Below are 20,887 nucleotides of genomic sequence, written 5' to 3' on the forward strand. Positions count from 1 at the left end.
GACGCTTTGATTTGTCTCTTTAAGCCTCATCTTTAATGTTTAAACCGGCACGACACGGTGAAGTGGGTGGGGTAAGCTTATAGAGGTCACAACAGCAGAAACCGCTTCGATCACATGACAGACTTAATCTGTGTGCAGAGATGTCGCACAAAATTGTTAATTTGAGAGTGAGGGACGTGAGGTTCCCGACGTCCCTGGAGCAGCACGGCTCAGACGCGATGGTAAGTTTGTGTAGCTCGTTCGCATTCACAGACACAGTCACAAGAATGAGACCTTTCCCCCTCTCATGTCCACGCTGCAGCACACCGACCCGGACTACTCGGCCGCCTATGTGGTCCTCGACACGGACAGCGGCCTCAAAGGTTTCGGCCTCACGTTCACGTTGGGAAAAGGCACCGAGATCGGTAAGATCCACGCGGGGCGGCCTTAAAGACCCACTTTGACGAAGCCACCACAACAAACTTGCTGTTGCATTCAAGTGCACGCAGTGAGCTCAGAATTTCTAGTTCTTGAACAGTGTGAATTTTATCAAAAGGTTTTCGGTAGGGAAAAAAAAATCTCAGCTATATAAATTAATGTGAAAACAATACTGTTTTTTTATTAAGCAAAATTACAGCTGCGATGTAGATTTTTACATGAATACAACGTCTCATAACTTACACGACCAAATTGGTTTTTAAAAAAAAAACATTAACAATTTAGAAATCAGCCACATTATGGTTTATTGACGGTGTTTCTATGGCCTACATGCTCCTTAATCATTAAAAAGTTGCATAGAAAATGTCAAATTTTGGATGACTTTTCTTTTTTAATTTCCAAGCCCTGCACTGCCATCTTGTGGTAGTTTTAGTCAATGCAGTTTAGTTACATTACAGAGAATACTGACAACATGATATGAACATGACAAAAACGATAACATTTATAACATGTATGGTGCAGAGTTCATAGATGCTGGAATAAAGGATGGAACAAATAAAGGATGGATTACTAGTTACTATGCACACAGTAAATACATGAGGATTGACTATAAAAAATATGTATATGGTGTGTATATATGGCATTAGTTATCTTAAATAAAACAAGAAGAAAAACAAAAAAAACAAACAAAAGCAAAACAAAGATATATTTCTCTCCCTTCCCAGGTCAGGTTTGGTTTTAAATCCTGATTTGTATCAACTACCGCTTAACCTATTTTAGTTCCTTTCAGGTTAATCTAAGTTTCTTTTACTTGTTCTAACTCTCTGATCAATACGAGTTCACTCAAGTCTAATAGCTCGATTTAATTTAACCTGATTCGGTTCACCCAATGCTTTCACTCGCTGTACGTGCAAAGTAGCTGGTTATAAAGCGTCAAGAGGACTTGAGTTCATGGCTCAAGTCCTCTTGACGCTGCAGCAACAGAAAATATTGTCAAGGCGTGCTGTGTGGTAGGTGAAGAACAGACCCAAAATGCAAGAACCCTTCCTTTTTGTTAGGAAGCTCAACAAAAGCATAAGATGAGCACACAACATGAAGGAGTACAGCAATGGCACGATGAAGACCAGAGGGAAACTGAGGACTTTAATCCACACATGAGGTAATTAGGAAGATGCAACACAGCTGGGCAAAACAAGACACAGGTGAACTAAGTTAGACAAATGACAGGGGAAGCAAAACTGAACATAACACAAGCAGGACAAGAGACTATCAAAATAAAACCGGAAACTACTGTTAAAACTGAGAAGTAATCATTAGTAATTATTCATCTTGGTCTAACATACAGGGAGTGCAGAATTATTAGGCAAGTTGTATTTTTTGAGGAATAATTTTTATTATTGAACAACAACCATGTTCTCAATGAACCCAAAAAACTCATTAATATCAAAGCTGAATGTTTTTGGAAGTAGTTTTTAGTTTTAGCTATTTTAGGGGGATATCTGTGTGTGCAGGTGACTATTACTGTGCATAATTATTAGGCAACTTAACAAAAAACAAATATATACCCATTTCAATTATTTATTTTTACCAGTGAAACCAATATAACATCTCCACATTCATAAATATACATTTCTGACGTTCAAAAACAAAACAAAAACAAATCAGCGACCAATATAGCCACCTTTCTTTGCAAGGACACTCAAAAGCCTGCCATCCATGGATTCTGTCAGTGTTTTGATCTGTTCACCATCAACATTGCGTGTAGCAGCAACCACAGCCTCCCAGACACTGTTCAGAGAGGTGTACTGTTTTCCCTCCTTGTAAATCTCACATTTGATGATGGACCACAGGTTCTCAATGGGGTTCAGATCAGGTGAACAAGGAGGCCATGTCATTAGTTTTTCTTCTTTTATACCCTTTCTTGCCAGCCACACTGTGGAGTACTTGGACGCGTGTGATGGAGCATTGTCCTGCATGAAAATCATGTTTTTCTTGAAGGATGCAGACTTCTTCCTGTACCACTGCTTGAAGAAGGTGTCTTCCAGAAACTGGCAGTAGGACTGGGAGTTGAGCTTGACTCCATCCTCAACCCGAAAAGGCCCCACAAGCTCATCTTTGATGATACCAGCCCAAACCAGTACTCCACCTCCACCTTGCTGGCGTCTGAGTGGGACTGGAGCTCTCTGCCCTTTACCAATCCAGCCACGGGCCCATCCATCTGGCCCATCAAGACTCACTCTCATTTCATCAGTCCATAAAACCTTAGAAAAATCAGTCTTGAGATATTTCTTGGCCCAGTCTTGACGTTTCAGCTTGTGTGTCTTGTTCAGTGGTGGTCGTCTTTCAGCCTTTCTTACCTTGGCCATGTCTCTGAGTATTGCACAGCTTGTGCTTTTGGGCACTCCAGTGATGTTGCAGCTCTGAAATATGGCCAAACTGGTGGCAAGTGGCATCTTGGCAGCTGCACGCTTGACTTTTCTCAGTTCATGGGCAGTTATTTTGCGCCTTGGTTTTTCCACACGCTTCTTGCGACCCTGTTGACTATTTTGAATGAAACGCTTGATTGTTCGATGATCATGCTTCAGAAGCTTTGCAATTTTAAGACTGCTGCATCCCTCTGCAAGATATCTCACTATTTTTGACTTTCCTGAGCCTGTCAAGTCCTTCTTTTGACCCATTTTGCCAAAGGAAAGGAAGTTGCCTAATAATTATGCACACCTGATATAGGGTGTTGATGTCATTAGACCACACCCCTTCTCATTACAGAGATGCACATCACCTAATATGCTTAATTGGTAGTAGGCTTTCGAGCCTATACAGCTTGGAGTAAGACAACATGCATGAAGAGGATGATGTGGACAAAATACTCATTTGCCTAATAATTCTGCACTCCCTGTAGTGTAACTGTTACTCTGTCTCTCTCTGCTCTCTTCTCTTCCCACTCACCCTCAATTAGTTACAGTGGATATCAAAGAGTGCAGGCTTATGAGCGAGACGCCTTTGTGTAGGGTGGCACAGAGCAACAGGGAGATAAACTGGACAAAACACCAAACATCATAACTTGGCTGTTGCAGGGCTGTCGTCTCAGACTCCACAGTCCCTGTATCTGTTTAAATGAGGTTTATTAAAATTATAGATCTTTGTTGAAGTTTTGATCTTCACCCAATTTTTCTTTGTTTTTGCTGCTGGTTGAAACCCCGCAGTGCTGTGCGCTGTCAAGGCCCTTGCAGGACTAGTTATCGGCAAATCTTTGCAGGAGATTGTGAGCAACTTCCGTGGATTTTACCGCCTCCTGACCAGTGATGGCCAGATGAGATGGGTGAGAGTACAAACATAACATAACAAACATAACCAGATTACAGTCATTTTTTTTTAAAGCTAATATCAGTTTCACTTGACTGATGGAATCTGCTGATATTCACCCGGTGTTTAACACTTATGGGTTAATATCAATATGAATATTGAATAAATGTTAAATGACATATTTTATATTTATAAAATATGTAATTTATCCAGCGGTGCCCACACTTTTGTATCCATATCAGACAGCTTATGCAGACTGGTGGCTTTGCCAGTGTTGTTGAATGATGTATGCTTGTTTTTTCATGCCAAAAAAGCCTCCAACAATAATTAACTATAAAAGTAGACCTAGTTAATAAATGCATGATGAAAAATGGGTCTATTAACAAACTGCGGTGTACTCTCCAGTTTTGCTTTTTCTGCCAGTGCCTTTTGCTAGATGTAATTATGACTCTCATCTGGTACAGTTAGGCCCAGAGAAAGGAGTGATCCACCTGGCCACTGCTGCAGTCCTGAATGCTGTGTGGGACCTCTGGGCAAGGGCTGAAGGCAAGGTGGGGAAATCTCAGATGAAGCTTAATAAGTAAAACTTTGTTTCTCTCATAAAGCATGACACATCATGGCTCACAGACTTTTTTCCACAGCCGCTGTGGAAGCTGCTCGTGGACATGGTGAGTCAGAGATAATTTACTCCACCGATTTATGTCCGGGATGTAATCACGAGGGAAATATCATGCCATATATTTGTCAATTCAGGACCCGAAGCAGATTGTGTCATGCATTGACTTCAGATACATCACTGATGTGCTTACAGAGGAAGAAGCTCTGGGTGAGACTGGTTTTTGACGTCATTTGACATCTGGAGAGTGTGTCCAGTACAGTTTGAGAAATGCAGTGTTACCAAAACGCTGTGTCACGCTCCTTCTGTCTTCATTCTTCTCTTAGACATACTTGTGAAAGCACAGGAGGGCAAGAAGCAGAGAGGTGATCACACTAATTACTGCCTCTTTAGAAACCAACCAGAGCCCTTTCAGCCACCATAGAAGGCCTGTTTATTCCATTTAAACACAATTTAATTCAGTACAAACCTTTTTCTACCAGAGGATCAGATGCTGAAAGAGGGTTATCCTGCATATACCACCTCCTGTGCTTGGCTCGGATACTCAGACCAGCAGCTCAAGCAGGTCTCTGTTGTATAAATCGCTCAGCAAACAGTATGCCTAGTTAGGCATACTACTAACTATAATGACAGTCATGTTTCTGTTAAGCTCTGCTCAGATGCTCTTAAAAGCGGATGGACCAGATTTAAGGTGAAGGTTGGTGCCGATCTAGAGGACGACATACGCCGGTGCCGCCTCATAAGGCAAATGATTGGACCCAGCAGCACATTGGTAAGCCTGTTCTTGCCCTTGCATGTGTAATGGCATTAGGAAATTATACCAAAGGGGTTTATTTTTCTGTTAGATGATCGACGCCAACCAGAGATGGGACGTAGCCGAGGCCATAAGTTGGGTGTCCAGACTGGCTGAGGTCAAACCCCTTTGGATCGAGGAGCCCACGTCTCCAGATGACATCCTGGGTCATGCTGCTATTTCAAAGGTGAGAGAATAATTTCTAGTTTTAGCTTGTTTATGTGTATGAAAGGCATTTCTGTGATACAGTAAGTATACGGGACAACAGAAAGGTTGAAAAATCCTCAAAATAAAGCAACCATGAGATACATTTTATGTATTTTTGTGGTTATTTTGCAACCCCGGGCAGTCATTTTAAACCTCTATGTGGTTGTATCATTGACTTTCTAATGATTAATATTAAGGGTAACATTAAACACAAGGACAGGACCCTTTTTCTGTCTCTTAGGTACTTTCAGTCATCCATCCAGGGCTGTTGAGTGATAAACAACTTTCTTGTTGCAGGCTTTGGCTCCACTGGGGATTGGAGTGGCAACAGGCGAGCAGGTCAGAGCTCAGGTCTGTTCCAACAAGCATATCTTTGATGAGTTATATTTTTAGTTGAGTTGAGTTTTCTCTCCAGTGTCACAACAGGGTGATGTTTAAGCAGTTCCTGCAGGCCTCTGCACTGCAGTTTGTCCAGATAGACAGCTGTAGGCTGGGCAGTGTCAACGAGAACCTGGCTGTGCTGCTGATGGCTTACAAGTTCCAAGGTAAAAGTTCAAGGAATAACAATCATGAATCATACGGATCCCCAAGGCATGTTTTTTATAAGTTGCCAAAGGCCCTCAAAGGTTATTAGACAAGTACTGCCTACACAGAGGAAACTCGTGGGTTTGTGTTTCTTCTTTCTCAGTGCCTGTATGTCCTCATGCCGGTGGAGTCGGGCTCTGTGAGCTCGTCCAGCATCTGATTCTGTTTGATTACATCTGCGTGTCTGCGGATCTCAGGAACCGGTAGGAGCAGTGTTTATTTTTATCAACAGTTTGATCTCAGTGATTATAACCAAACACTGACTTTTTGATTTGTTCCCCCCCCCCAGAATGTGTGAATATGTGGACCACCTCCACGAGCACTTCACTAGTCCTGTAGTGATTCAAGACGCCCACTACATGCCACCGAAGGCAAGAAACTGATTAGGAAGTCAATCTGCATTACTCTGAAAAAACCCCCAAACTTTCTGTTGTTTACAGCTGCTGCTCTTTGATTTCAGGATCCAGGCTATTCTTGTGAGATGCTGGAGGAATCTGTGAACCGACATGAGTACCCTGAAGGAGACATATGGAAACAGGAAATAAAGAAATAGGAACTATATTTTAAACATGGAGGGAAAAAAACATTCCTCTGAAATTGTCACGTAAAATGACTGGACCGAAAATGTCAAAATGTCCAAAGAAAAACTTTGAAAGTCTTTCAGAAAGCCTGGGGAACTGAAATTAACTTTACCAAGTCTGGTTCTCCAGACTTTTCCTGTTAAATCAAATATTTTTCTTCTCACTGATCAAAGTGCCAAGTTTTAGTGACTCATTTGATTTTTTTAATACTCTTTGGTCTTCCTTTATAATGTAAAGTGCTGTGAGAAAACTGCTGCTGTGAAATAGAACTATATCAATGAAACTTGAAAAATTACAAGCCAAGTTGTAAACCTTGTATTAAGTCATCTTAAGTAATCAGGTTGCAGTCATCTTTCCTTCATAAGCACTTGTCATGTAAATCCTCTAAATTCTGTCTTCTGGAGAATTTCCCTGCCATGCAGTGCTTTGCAGCTCAGTTCACACCATCAAAATGAATTTTTTTTTTTTCATTTCATTTTTCTGTTATTCCCATTTAAGTACTTTGTACTTATGACTGGCCTGCACTGAGAAATCCACCCCAGAGGTTTTGGTTGAAGCAAAAGCAGTAGTCTTAAGAACTCGAGTTGAAAGTATAACTTTGGAGGTAATCCCAAGAATCGAGGCATGGGTCATCAGGGTCACATGAACCAAGGTTAGATCACCACCAGGGTGACAACCCCATTAGCAGTCAAATACCCGAGACTCCTCATCAGCACCGACCACTGAACAAGCTTCTAGGATGAAGTCCTGTTGCCTTCAAATCCAGACAGCCACGACCTGGAAATGTTTGTTCATTTGCATTTTTTATTTTTTTGCAATCACATTTTTATTTATTAAATGATCAGAAATGAGGAAGATGCATTTCTGCCTAGTGATTCAACACACGCGGTTTCTTTCTGTAAGTGCTTTGTGCTTAGAAAAAAAAACAAAAAACTGAGCAGCAGAAACCTATTAACAAGATATCTGAAGGCTGCTACCCTGTTTAAGCCAAATAGTTCATGGGTGTACAACTCCAGTTCATCAGTTAGCATGTAGGAAGTTGCAAATACATGAAATTAAAGACTTATGGACAAAGCTGTAAAGTAGGCAACCTGGGCTCACCATATATAACATCCTTTACTTAGTTTTAATTGGTAAACCTGTCCTTTATTAGGATATATGAACATATGTTTGAACTTTTGTGACATCTTGCAAAGTCACAACTGGCATTTTCAAACGCTTTAAATAAACTAAAAATCCAAGCAAACTCTCCAGTTACCCACCAGTGTCATATTTTGCACTGAATGTACAAAATATCAACAAGCTGACAACAACAAATATCTGCTCAAGCTGACTAAGTTAACATCTTTATTTACAGACTTAGATAATCATTTAAAACACAAAACAAAGAACTTGAAGAGAGAAAAAAAACACTTTGAAGTGCTTAAGGCTTAAAAGAGAGTTCACCCAAATCAGACAGAAAAAAAAACTGAACTTTTAGCATGAGTGAAGCAGGCATACATTACAGTGGAGAGCATACTGTTCATTCATAACAACATTGTGACTTGAGTTTAAACAGCCATCTTCATTTTGATTGTGGGATGTGGGTTGTAGTCGTAGATCTCAAAGTCTTCCGTGCGGAAATCATCGATTTTCTCCACTTTTCTCAGGATCCTGAGTTTGGGGAAGGGTCGGATCTCTCGCTGAAGCTGCGCGTTAAACACAAACAAACGTGTAATTTTGAAATTTAAAAAAGCAATGAGACATGCAAGAAGCATATTTAACTAACCCACCTGCTCTTTGAGAGGTTCAGTATGGTTGAGGTAAACATGAGCATCTCCCAGGGTGTGAACAAAGTCGCCCGGCTGAAGGGACAGATTAAAAAAATATATATATCAGGTGAGGCGATAGAGGGCACACTGCTGGACCAAACAGGTATCAAATATGACAAGAATGCACTGGCCATACCTTGAGTCCTGTAATGTGTGCAATCATGTAGGTAAGAAGTGAATAGCTGGCAATGTTGAAAGGCACCCCTAATCCCATATCAGCTGAGCGCTGGTACAGCTGACACGACAGCTCGCCGTCGCACACATAGAACTGGCAGAGTGCGTGGCAGGGGGGCAGCGCCATCCTAGGAAGGTCTGCAACACCACAAGACACGACAAAGATTTACCTCTTGTATAATTCCTCACCAAATGTGACTTTAAGCAAAAGGTCTCCGTTGGCCTCACCTTTGGGGTTCCAGGCACACATGATAATGCGCCGGTCCTCTGGATTCGTTTTGATGGTGTCAATGACTTTCTGCAGCTGGTCAACACCTTGTCCTGTGTAATCTGCCCAAAGAATTGACGAAACAAGGAAAAACATGAAAACTTGACATCTCTACAGATGATTTTCATTTACAGCAGCATTTCCATATAAGCTAACACCTGTAAAACCCACAGCCTGCTGTATGTTTTACAGAATTTCTGTGCATCTTTATGAAATATTCAGAATGACTAAATAAAGGGTGGCCCTCAAATACTTTTGAGTGAACAAATTAACTATAAAGTCCAAAAGGTGGATGTTTCCTCATGCACTTCCAGTTGTATGTAATTCAGACAGTTACTTGTATAGCTGACGCATCAACCACAAACAAACCTGCATTGCTTTTCTTCTACTGGGATAAAAATATGGACAAATAAAGGAAAAATTATATCCATGGCTACAGTTTGGTGAGCAGATCTGATCCTGACAAATGATTTCACAGCTTCATTCAACTGGTTGAAAACTGTACCTGCATGCATGTCTGTGTATTCTGCACCAAAGTGCCTCCACTGGAAACCATACACAGGTCCTAGGTCACCCTCCTCTCTATCAGTGAACCCAAGGTTGTCCAGGAAGTCCCGAGACCCGTTGGCATCCCAGATCTTCACTCCTTTTTCTGATAGCTCCTTGGAATTTGTTGATCCCTGTGACAGATTGCAAAAATATCAGATCTAATTTATACGCTGAGAAGATTTTCATTGATTCGTGTTTCTTTTGTTTTCCTGCCAGGCTCACCCTGATGAACCACAGCAGCTCCTCAAGGATCCCTCTCCAGAACACTCTCTTTGTTGTCAACAGAGGAAACTGGTCTGTGAAAGATTGCAAAAAAACGTTACGTGACGTCGCTGAGGAAGCAGCTGTCATTTGCAGATGGGTATTTATGCAACGACTACCTTTATTTTATATTTTAATGTTATGCCAGTTTATACTTGTAAGTCAATTACAGTGGTTAGGAGACTAAAAGGTGCAGATGACTGGTTTTTTAGGAAGACTTTTTCATATTACTCCGTGCAGTCCTTCTGTTTTCAGTACTTTCAACACACAGATACAATGCCATACTAGCTGTAAACTGTACCTCTCAGGCTGTATCTGACTTGAGCGCCGAACAGGGACAGGACTCCAGTGTTGGTTCGGTCCCCCTTTAAGCGCCCGTTCTCCAAGATGTGCTCCACCAGACTCAGATATCCTTGTTCATCACAGAAAAATCCAGAGTTTTTCTGCTTCTCGGCCGCCGTCGTCAGCCGCTGCTTTTCCTCTTTCTCACAGCTGTCCTGCTTCGGCAGCTCCCCGGCGTGTATTTCAGAAGTTGCGGGCATTTTTGTAAATAAAACGTTTCAGTGTTTCCAGCCTCAGACTCAACTGAAGAAGTCCCGCTCACTTTTTGCATTTTGTTGCGCTCCCAGTCAAACTCCTTCTCTGATTGGCTGTTCTATCGCTGTAGCCAGAACAGCCAATCAGGGAAGGAGAAGATTTTTCTTATATGGAACTCTTCCGCATGTGCAACAAAGCAAGTTTTCACGTGATATTTCCACGGCACCCCCTTTCCCGCGAAATTAGCGAGTCGATCACGTGATTGAAAACTATGAATTGATAAGAGAAACGCATATGAACTAAAGTCACCCCTTCACTGTTCTTACAGATTTACGAGATGCAAACCATGGTTGTTGTAGCCAAATAAACCTAAAAAAGCGACGTAAAAAACGTCTTTTGTTAGCTGGCACGAAAACTATATATATATAGATATATAGATATATATCTATATATATACACACACACATATATGTATATATATATATATATATATATATATATATATATATATATATACACACACACACACATACATGCGTATACATGTATACACACACACACACACATACATGCGTATACATGTATACACACAGATACACACAGATACACACAGATAGATAGATAGATAGATAGATATAGGTATATACATACATACACATACATATATATACATACATACACATACATACACATACATATATACATACATATATACATAAAATTCGCAAAATAATTTAAAAGTACCTTATTCTATACAACATGCTGTTTTGTCCAAAACTGTAAACAAAACATACTACGAAGTACTACTGATTCAAAAACTAAATTCAAAAGTACTCGTGACATAAATAACAAACAAAATAGAGGTTTGAGGAGTGTACACTGTTTTATTGCGTAGACGTTTAAAAATCTAAGCATCCAAATACATGAACAAGAACAACATAAACTGTGCATATAAAGGTTTAGAGGTCTATGCGGTGCATTTTCAAGTATTATACAGATCAGCTTAATTGTGCACGAGAAAACCTGAATGTCCTGGACTCTTCACTCTGCATAAAGAAACTGTTCCCATGGTGGTATGATCACATTACTCCATTCCTGTGCAGAAAAGAACTATTAAGTTTTACATTATGTAAGTGTACAGACCATTAAAAAAAAATCCAAAAATATAAATAATATAATTAGAGATTTATTTCATGTGGATCCAATTAATCTTTTTAAACAAGTCAATAAACAGAGGAATGCATGATTGTTTTTCTAGTCGCATTATCATCTTGGATTGCAACATACTATCCAATCTGTAGCGATCGCAGTCTAAAGCGCTTTTAAATGATCGCTGTTCATCTGGGTCAAATTCAATTTGGAACTCTGCCGGGTGATGCTGGTAGCCAAATACTGCGCTAAGGGACCACAATCGTGGGATCAATACCTTTTATCTGCCGTTTATATAGTGTCAGAGCCTCTTGAGCAACATTTTGGATGAAAGCAGGGTCATCCACCTCCAGATCTGCTGGGACCAGTATGGTTACTGGGGCTGAATCCATTACGGAGACAGTGACACTGCTGTCTGCTTTAGGCTTGTTATTCTTTATCTGTTGCTGTGGACTCACCTAAAAGATGAGAAGAGATGAAAATGAAAGTAGCCGTCAGGCTCAAAATTGCAACCTTGGCTTATTGCAACCTTAATAAAAGCTTCCCAGTTTATACAGCAAAGATAATGTCTACAAATGCAGCATCACTAGCCACATACCAATATCACACTGAAGATGCTGTGTGGGTCCACTGTGCTGTTGGACAGCTGGCTGACCCAGCCATACTTGTCATGCATGCTGCTGAGCCACATCTGAGTGTCTGCCGTGTGTCTGTGGACCAGCTGCAGCCTGCCGTCATACTGCTGACGGGAGGCGTTCAGCAGCATGTACATCTCCTCCATCTCAGAGTGCAACTGCTGCACGCTGGGGCATGCTGTAAGAGGAGGCAGAGATCCAGATGTTCAGGTTGAACTAAAGGACTTTTTTTTTTGCAAAGCCTCAAAATTGCCCCAAACAAGTTGATTCCCATTTCTCAGATGTGAATGTTCTGTTTTTATGTCTCCTAAATCATTTTAATTTGACCATATTGTTGGGTTTGGACTGTTTGTCAGACCCAAAAAGCTATGTGGCATTGAGGCTCCAGGAAATTGTGACAGACATTTTTTGTTTTCCCATTGTTTTCCTTATTTTTAACATCAAATAAAACCCGCTAAATCTGTGTTATGCTCTTGCACTGTCGGAAACACAGTTTTAAACTGTTTATATGTGTGTGTGGGAAGAGCGGCAAAATAAATCTGGATTTACCGTTTAACAGATAATCCCTGCACGTCTCACACAGGTCTTGAAGCTTCCAGCACTCTGATGCTTGTCTGCGGAGTCTCCTGCACATATATCCGCTCTGCGGCGGTCCCATTGCAGAAAACGAGCCTGTATCTTTGTAGGTGGACATGAATAATGTTACACACAAACAACCATTGTCTACAAACACACACACTTAAGAGTGCAGCGTTGTGCATCAGATACCTCGACTTGATTGCTGAACGTACTCTTCAGCTTCTTTTATCTCCTCAAACAAATCAGCCACTGGGGCACTGAAGCCTCCCAGCATGCTCTTCCCAAAGTCAAGCACTGAGTGAAGAACGTGCTCCAAACCCACCGACCCAAGGAAGCCAGAGCTTGACCCTCTGGTCGAAAGCGTGCTGGATTGGAGCTCAGTAGCGAAGGTTTCTAGAAAGGCGTGACCAAACACAGGTTGCATCTTCTTGGCCAGACCAATGCTCTGGTTGTACAAAAGGCTGATGTTTGACAACAGCTCGCTGAACGATGCTTCAGCCTGCAGCAGCTCCATATTGGATTTGTCCTCTGTGACCTGGTTTTCAGCTGCGACACTTCCACCTGAATTCTCCTCATTTTTATTGTGGACCTGCTCGGCATCTTCTAACTTAGTGGCCATTTTCCTGAAAAACTCCTCTACCTGAAGGGAGGGAGAGAGATTCACAGAGATATGTTTGCACCTTAAACATCAGTCCTAAAGAGATTCCTTTTGTTTGAATGTGCTAAAGTCAAACCTTGAACGAGAAAGAGGCGAAGCCGCGGCGACACGTAGATGTATAGAAGGCCTTACAAGAATCTTCCAAACATGGTCGGCACTCCCCAAAGGATGATTTGGTTAAATCTTGACATTGTTGTTCGGCTTCCTCGAGTTTTTGCTGTGTTTCTTTGGCCAGCTGCATCACCCCCTAAAGAACCCCCCCAAAAAACAGAAAACTCTGTCACAAATACATTCCCTTTTAATAAACCACAGAGGATAAGATGAAGTCTGAGGCTCTGGCACACTGCCCTGCCCAGCATTCTGAAAACACTCAGAAAATATAATAATCTACAGACAGTTAATTTATCCTGACTGTAGTAAAACTACACCCCAGACTCACTTAACCAGCTGCACTCCCACACTCATTTTTCACTGTCTGCTTTGAGGTCTCTCTGTGCGGCTTTGTCTTTGTGAAGCAGAAAATATGTGGTGGGTTTCAGAAAAATGCACAAGGACTGGCATGAAACCGTTTAAACACGACTTTAATTGCAGGTACATCTTACACCAGCGACAAATGCCGTGCAGGATTTTTGAAACTGGACGATCAGCACAGTGCAAAACAAACATAATTCACCTTCTTCTTATCACTGCTGTGCCTCAGTGCATCCATCAGGTGCCTGTGCTTCTCTTCTTTCTTCTCCATCATTTCCTTCACCTGCTTCACTCCGAGCAAAGTTCCCTTTAGCTCCTCATCAACATACTGCTCTCCATCTGCGGAAAGCCCTGCACACACCAGTGGAACACACTATAAGCTCTGCAACAGTAATCACTGATATCCTTTTTTTTGCTTTTCTTTTCCGTCAGCGAAGGCCTTACTTTTCAGTGTTTCCTCGCTGATCGGAGGAGAGTCGGCGGCACAGAGCATGACTTCAGCGATGAAGAGAATCTGAGCAAGAAACCTCCACATCCTGCCTCAAGCTTCAGAAAAGGAGAAGAATTATTATTTTTCTAGCAAAAAGAAACAGCGACCACAAGGTGGTGCCAGCTGTCAAGCAAATTTATATATATATGTTTGAAATAATATTTACTGCATGAAGGGGAATTAAGAAAATGTCAGTTCATTAGCATCCAATATGAAATCAACGTCAAACCAATAAACATAATGAGCTGAACAGATCCACTAAGGCAGCTGTCAGTTAATCTTTTTGGATTTGTTCATTAGTATCACATTAGGAAATATGATGGCTTACCACCATAAAGTGCAGATGAGTTATACATAAAGGTGAATATCCAAAAAATGTACACAACAAAACTTCAAATTACTACAATTTTTTTCTTAAATAAGCTGAAAGCAACAGTAAGTAAATAGTAAATAACAGGAAACAACCATAATTGTGTGTTTTTGCTCTGAATGCTACATATTTACTTAGTTTATGGCATCTTATCAATGCAAATTATTCCCATTAGCCTTCAGTGAACACAGTATGATGTCTTCCAGGTTGCACACATTTAAAATATCTAGTTAAAAAAAAACAAAAAAACAACAGCTGTATTGCAAGTCGCCTCCAGTATTTCATCCAAGCCTGCTGTTGCACTGCAACTGTGCCATTCTGTGCAAAACACAAACCAAAGAAATGTAGAACAAGCTTTTACCTTGAGAGCTCTGAAAATATCCGACTCCCGAAAAAAAAAGCAGCAGCTTGTGCTTATGGAGGGATGAGACTGACACAGTCTGGTTCCTCCGAGGATTGTTCTATTTTTATGGATCTACTCAGCAGCACAGATCCTATTAGTGTGTTTGCATTATTGGTTATTAAGCCTTATGCGCGCTACATACCTGCAGATCAACTTTAATGCTCTGTAAATATAACATGCTCAGTTGTTTGTCTGTCTCACGCACTTAATGGTCTCTAACATAGTCCAGAGCCCTCCTTAGGTAAAACTTTATGCTTTAATCTCCATCAGACTGACAGTAAGCCTGAGCCCCCTGCAGAGAATTGGCACACACACTGGCATGGTCTCAATCATGGGCTAAGCTCTGCACTGCAGGCCACAACAGGAGCAGGAGGACTGCACATGCACACATGCACACTATACACAAACTAGGGTAACTGAAAAGAGGAAATACGGCTGCTCTTAGTTTAAGCTTTAACAACAAACTGTGTAGACTTTCAGTTTATGTTGCTTGTATTCCGTTTTTCTACCATTCCAGGCAGCCATTCATTTCTGTAGGGTATCAAAAAAAAAAAAAAAAAAAAAAATCCAGTGGAAGACAGCTGTGTAATCCAGTCCAGGGAACACCAAATATGGTTTACATCGATAAGAACCCCAACTCTACAATGTGCACTGTCATTTCACCTTCATGTAATACAGCTGTATGCCTTGGGATATGGTTACCTGTGCTGTAAATGTACTAGCTGGTGATAAACAGCCAAAAGAAACTGCATGTAATCCTTTAGGCTCTTGTGTCTTACTGAAACCCATCTGTCATCATGAGTAACCAGAACAGCTACAAAGCTTTCTGGCACTCTGTCTAAAACTCTTCCAGTTATGGAGAATGATGTTGTGACTGAATGCATTATCACTTAGTAAGTAACCATCTAACTTTACATACAACATTTTTATACTTAGTTTTCCTCATTGAAACATCAGTATTTGTGTGTTCCTCCACTTACGTATTCAGACGTTTCCTTTAGTTCATTACCGATCTGTCTTCCATCCACACAGAGAAAACTGGAAACTAGTGCACTGATCCTGGAAGTCATCATACTTAAAAATAGTGTGTCATAAGACCGGAAGCTTGGTACAAAAACTGGACTCAAGTGTAGGAACCCAGAGCAGAGACAGCAGAACGTTTTATGATGTTTATTGGTTAACCTCAAAATGTGATAAGGACGGAGGCAATAAAACACAGGACTTGACGTGGCGAGGCCTCGTTTACATGGCTAGCTTGATGTGGATTGAGAGGGGGGAATTGATGTACACTGGAACGTAGCAGTTTAGCAGTCACACTGAGGAGAGAGGACAACTGAATTAGGGAGGTAGTGGAGAGGAGCTCTGTAGATGTTGAGTATATTTTACAACTTTTCTTACTTGCAGGTGGAGTGACGGTGTGGGATGGCTGACCTGAGAGCTGAAGGTTCCTGATAGCGTGATAGCGGAAGGGCAGGCAGGTGAGGCACAGAGTGATTTCCAAGATTGGGTAAGGTATCCTGAGTCCAAAAGAGGAGCTTAAGCTTGAGGTTTGAGTCAAGGTGAGTCCAGGAACTGTGGCACAAGAAAACAAGGTTAGCAGAGTAAATCACAAGGAGAGCCTGAAACATGTAAGCTGGTTACCAACATGAGTTGATGACAAACCGGCAGTGACTGAACGTCAGCGTGAGGCTTAAATCACTCTGGCTTGATTGCCTGCAATCAGCTCCAAGTGTGTAGAACTGCAAAGGAGAAGATGTCCCTGCCCAGGGGCGATACCAGGTAGACTCAAGATCCTGATGGAAAATTCCAGCCGCACACCTGGAGCTGTATTAAAGACACTATTTTTTAATTAATCTTAAAAACTTTAACTGAAAACTTTACTACCAGGAGGCAGTGTTGGTCTAATGAATTTGTTGAAATGTTTCCAGATGTTTGCAGCTGCTTCTTTTTTTAAAAGTATATATATTTATTTAAGATGCTTTGGAATTTGCAGGCTGCCATTCTAAATAAAAATGTTTAATTGTTTACTGGTTGGATAAATGTTACATTGACTCACTGCCCCCTCTTGTGGTACAAAGTGATATTACATAAAAGTACAGCCCAGCCCTCTTTCACCTTATTTTTATATCTCTTTTTCAGGCATAAAGTCATAGTGGTTGCATTTTAAAATCCTGTAGGTAAGTTTAGCTGTGGAAGATTGAAGACTACTTTTGAAAACAGGATTTTACGGTAAGAATTAGTCTTGTTTTTAGAGCTTGTCTCTGCTGCCCCCAAGAGATCATAATTTTCTTTCTTTTTTTAGGGCATGAACGGTTATGTTAAGGTACAGTTTAAAAAATTAAAAAGTTATTAAACTATCTCAGCAGTCTATGGAAAAGTACTTTTTCTAGTCTGCCACTAGTGAATCTCTCCTGCAGCAATTGAATGATTTGAGTTGCCATTTTTCTAATCACTACATGGCGGCACCGTGGCAAATGTGGAATTCCTGTATGCTTTCTAAACCTCCTGCTAATCTGAGCCCAGTGCAGAAAGCCTTGACCCAGCAAATGAGGTCCCAACCCCTGAATAAGGACCAGCAGGAGTTTGGCTGTAAGCTACCTGACCCTCAGCTGCTTTTTATTAGCTCACCACGATCTCTCTCTGAGCCCCAGTACTAGCCTGCTGCTCCAATCATAGCCGACAGTAAAATAACAGTTTTGAAGCCTTTAGTAAAACAAGTAATTAGTTGCTTTATCATCTCAACTTGGTCTGAAGTATGTTATGAGGCAGACTGGGTCAAACTCAAGCTATTAGTGCTGAGCCAGAGTTAGAGGGCCGTGTTATCCAAAGAAAGAAGAACAAACAGATCTGAGCTGGACATGTGTGCTGCTTTCCTTCCAAGCCCAGAGGATTCCAGTGCTGAGACACTTGATGTTGTCTGCATCCATTTCTGGAAAATTTACTGGCATGAAGTGAGCGAGTGTAAAAAGATTAGCATCATGTAACCCAGTGACACTAACCTGGACTGTGAAGACGGAAGAGTGGGCCTGTCTCATTTCTTTGATGTTCCTTGTTACTCTGGGAGGATGCAGCTGGAGCTCTGTGTTTGATCAGTGATCTGAAGACTGTGGATACAGGAAGTGTCCAGGAATTATCACAACACCTGGAAGAGTTAAAGAAAAATGGCCCCCAGTGAACCTTACAGTCTAATTTGGATAAACAGCGGACACTTCTCAGCAAAAAAAGTTATTTCTAGAGGAAGTACAACCATCTATATAGCCATTTTGTCATGAGGGTGTTATTGTGCTTTATCAAACAGAGCTCATTTAGACATCATGGCAATAAAAATGCATATTTATAGTTTTTCACTAATTTATCCATGCACCTGGGTCATGCAAACTTTTTTCTACCTTTGAAGTACAGCTCTCAAGCAGCCATAAGACTTTTTCTTGAATCTGTAAGTTTTTGATTTTAGTTTTTGTATGCCTGCTATTTTTTCCTGCAGGATTCTCTCCTGTTCTGTGGAAGCAATGGAAAATACTCTGCAGTGTTTTGCAGGAATGTGGGGCTGCCGTGATAAATCAGATGATAACACATCCCCAAACAGCATGTTTAATCTATTACCGCAGGGAGGCTGATATTAAAATTATTTTTTAAATCCTTGAAGGACATGAGATATGAGCCTAAATACGCAAAACAGAAACTGGGCAGAAATGTCGCGGTGCTCCCCTCCACCTTCCCCAACCTTTGAAATGATCTCTAATGGGTACCAGATTTTAACCCGGGGGACGAGATTGATATCAACCCCCTGTAACCTAATCTCATCTCCGGCTGGATTACTGCAGCGTCGGGCGACGTCTCGCGGTCTGTAGTGCTGAAAGCAGTCCGCACCTCCTCTGTCCCCACAGGAGGAGGCTCAGCAGGAGGGCCGGGGACCGTCACTGCTTTGAAAGGCTGTGCAGCACACTCCCAGGGCGTAGCATACCGACGTTTTGTCACGTCCCGCGGCGTTCGTGAGGAACGCGAAAGGTGACCTGCCGCGTTCTGATGGTACGCGGCGGGTTATGGATGAATTCCAGTGGAATGACGGTCCCGCGGTAATAGACCTTCCAGCCATGTATTCCAGCCCTAAACCTAACCTTATCCCTAACCCTAACCATTACCCTATTCTTAACCTTAACCATCACAGAAATGACGTGAAATAGTGTTTTTGAAAGCAATTTTAAGAAAATGAAAAAGTTTGGTTGTCAAGTTATGTATGAAAGTTATGCAGAAATTGAGTTCAGTGCCGGAAATGGAGTATCTTAGCTTTCACAATAGAAGCTTGCCCAAATTAAATTTAGATACTTTAAAAGCACTTAGAAAATCTAAAAGAGAGGACAGAAAATGTCATCTATATGTTGTTACAAATGACTAATAGATTAGTTTTTCCCCCCCTAAATGTGTCAAAGCAAAGATTTTGAACTTCACACAGAAGTTTTTTTCTGAAACCAAGAACTGTGCAAAAGACCCGAGGCATCCTTCATATCTTTATATTTTGCTAGGAAAATGTGTGCAGTCACGTGTTGAAAAATATATACACACATGGAAATAAAGTATATAAGCCAAAAACACAGCTTGTGCAAAAAGGTGAAAAGTCAATATTTAGTGTGATCTTTTTCATAAACACAGCCTGAACTCTCTTAGGCAGGGCTTCTTTTAATTTCTTTAAGCAGCCTTTTCTTCTGATCCCTGTTAGGATGATCCGACACTGCTTCAATAATGGTGAGGTTCGAGCTGTAGGAAAGCCAGTGCATGGCAGAGAGTGTTCTATTGTGTGTGTTTTTAATTCAGATATACTTTTATTGCATCAGCAGTTTGTTTGGAACGAGTGCCATGCGAAATCCTGTCCTGTAGATAGAATTTAGGGCTACCACTTGACAAGAGATGCCAGGTTTTCAGTAATATCTTTTGATGATTTACGTTGTTATATTTGATAAACTGAGATATGTTTGGTATTTTTTCATAGAAAGAAGAAATGGGAACAAATTATGTGAAAGGCATGTTGGAAAAGTTCATCTTCCTGAAGTAGGTTGTATTTTCTGTGGTTTAAGGGGTGGAAAAGAGGTGGGGTGACTACAATTTATTCTGAAAGGACCACCGGAAACACAACTTGCTGCTTTGTGTAACTTAACACTGGTCTAAGTCTCAGCTCAGCTCTCCTTTAGTTCAGCGCTCCGGGATCATCTGAGCTCTCCCGCAAACACTCTTCTGAGCCACAGCGAGCAAGAAAGCAAAAACGATGGGAATTTAATCTGAGAGTCATGAAAGTCATTGCAGACTTGTAGCTTAAAAAAAATCCTTTAATTATAGTGTGTTGGAACAAGTTTACACTTCTGCACTGGATGGTGAGATGCGCATAAAGTGACAGCGGTCCTCATCTCTTCTACAGTTCTCAACGAGTGATAAAACGCCATGAAAGGTACGTAGTTGTTGCTGCAGAAAGAAAAGTGCAGGACTTTTACTTTCATTCAAATATTGCATTGATTTAACGTGTAAGTGTTTCTTTGTGTTCTGCGAGTCCGCACATCTGGATGACATTACGCTACTGCGCTGCAGAAGTTGTAAAACGCAGGTTTTTTTTTTCCACCACCAGTTTCATCCCATTGAAAGGATTAAAACACCAAATAATGTTTGCGCAATTTGGCTGCTAAACTGATAATGTGAGAATTTTAAAAAAGCCCAGATCTAACAAACGAGAGAAAAGAGAGGCTTTAGATGCACTTGATTTTAAACATGAGAAAGAGAAGGGTATGACTGATGATGACCAGTGAGCACCACCTGCAGAGCTTCATCACTGACTGCTGTGTTTGTGCTTAAACTCCAACAAGTAGCCGATTAAAGACAACAATCTGGAGGCTTTCTAATTCATCAGCATCTTCCTCGTGTAGAGTGAACTGGAGGGGAATTAGCCCTCAGGAATGTGTGATCCACTTTGCAACAGTGGCTCCTGATCTAGTCTAAACGCCCCCCCTTCGGGAAAGTCATCCCTCCCTGCCTCCTCCATCGCTC

The 20,887-nt window shown here is 41.3% G+C and overlaps 4 protein-coding genes across 8 annotated transcripts in view; 2 read left to right on the forward strand and 2 right to left on the reverse strand.

Annotated features, from left to right (window-relative positions):
• The first annotated feature begins 4 nt into the window (after positions 1 to 4).
• On the forward strand, positions 5 to 6,818 carry enosf1 (enolase superfamily member 1). Its single transcript, XM_003439354.5, has 15 exons — positions 5 to 221; positions 302 to 404; positions 3,621 to 3,736; positions 4,185 to 4,271; positions 4,362 to 4,388; positions 4,474 to 4,546; positions 4,663 to 4,701; positions 4,819 to 4,901; positions 4,986 to 5,108; positions 5,182 to 5,316; positions 5,634 to 5,675; positions 5,752 to 5,881; positions 6,025 to 6,124; positions 6,211 to 6,292; positions 6,382 to 6,818. The coding sequence occupies exons 1-15, from the start codon at positions 141 to 143 to the stop codon at positions 6,472 to 6,474; spliced, it is 1,314 nt and encodes a 437-aa protein (XP_003439402.1). The 5' UTR covers positions 5 to 140; the 3' UTR covers positions 6,475 to 6,818.
• A 117-nt stretch (positions 6,819 to 6,935) lies between these two features.
• tyms (thymidylate synthetase) lies at positions 6,936 to 10,264 on the reverse strand. The gene is made up of 7 exons (XM_003439232.5): positions 9,867 to 10,264; positions 9,527 to 9,600; positions 9,261 to 9,435; positions 8,716 to 8,817; positions 8,450 to 8,625; positions 8,275 to 8,346; positions 6,936 to 8,190 (listed from the first exon to the last, which is right to left on the reverse strand). The coding sequence occupies exons 1-7, from the start codon at positions 10,105 to 10,107 to the stop codon at positions 8,053 to 8,055; spliced, it is 978 nt and encodes a 325-aa protein (XP_003439280.1). The 5' UTR covers positions 10,108 to 10,264; the 3' UTR covers positions 6,936 to 8,052.
• Positions 10,265 to 10,966: 702 nt separating this feature from the next.
• LOC100709398 (clusterin-like protein 1) lies at positions 10,967 to 19,039 on the reverse strand. 5 transcript variants are annotated; one of them, XM_025910254.1, is made up of 12 exons: positions 17,857 to 19,039; positions 16,520 to 16,681; positions 16,289 to 16,429; positions 16,040 to 16,173; positions 14,039 to 14,140; positions 13,797 to 13,945; positions 13,200 to 13,370; positions 12,655 to 13,105; positions 12,436 to 12,564; positions 11,850 to 12,064; positions 11,529 to 11,709; positions 10,967 to 11,197 (listed from the first exon to the last, which is right to left on the reverse strand). In XM_025910254.1, exons 5-12 carry the CDS (start codon positions 14,127 to 14,129, stop codon positions 11,187 to 11,189), a joined length of 1,398 nt encoding a protein of 465 aa, XP_025766039.1. In that variant the 5' UTR covers positions 14,130 to 14,140; positions 16,040 to 16,173; positions 16,289 to 16,429; positions 16,520 to 16,681; positions 17,857 to 19,039; the 3' UTR covers positions 10,967 to 11,186. The 5 variants fall into 5 exon arrangements, with proteins under 5 accessions (XP_025766039.1, XP_005449012.1, XP_005449014.1 ...); XM_005448955.4 differs by having other exon boundaries at positions 16,256 to 16,429; XM_005448957.4 differs by having other exon boundaries at positions 16,256 to 16,429; positions 16,503 to 16,681.
• A 901-nt stretch (positions 19,040 to 19,940) lies between these two features.
• Positions 19,941 to 20,887, forward strand: part of LOC100696420 (collectin-12) — a 38,146-nt gene continuing 37,199 nt past the window's right edge. Inside the window, exon 1 of the mRNA XM_005448954.4 lies at positions 19,941 to 20,297. Within this exon, the coding sequence (XP_005449011.1) occupies positions 20,291 to 20,297 (7 nt within the window). The 5' untranslated portion in view covers positions 19,941 to 20,290. The remainder of the gene's footprint in view (positions 20,298 to 20,887) is intronic.

Source organism: Oreochromis niloticus, linkage group LG9 (assembly GCF_001858045.2).
Source record: "Oreochromis niloticus isolate F11D_XX linkage group LG9, O_niloticus_UMD_NMBU, whole genome shotgun sequence".
Taxonomy (NCBI): domain Eukaryota; kingdom Metazoa; phylum Chordata; class Actinopteri; order Cichliformes; family Cichlidae; genus Oreochromis; species Oreochromis niloticus.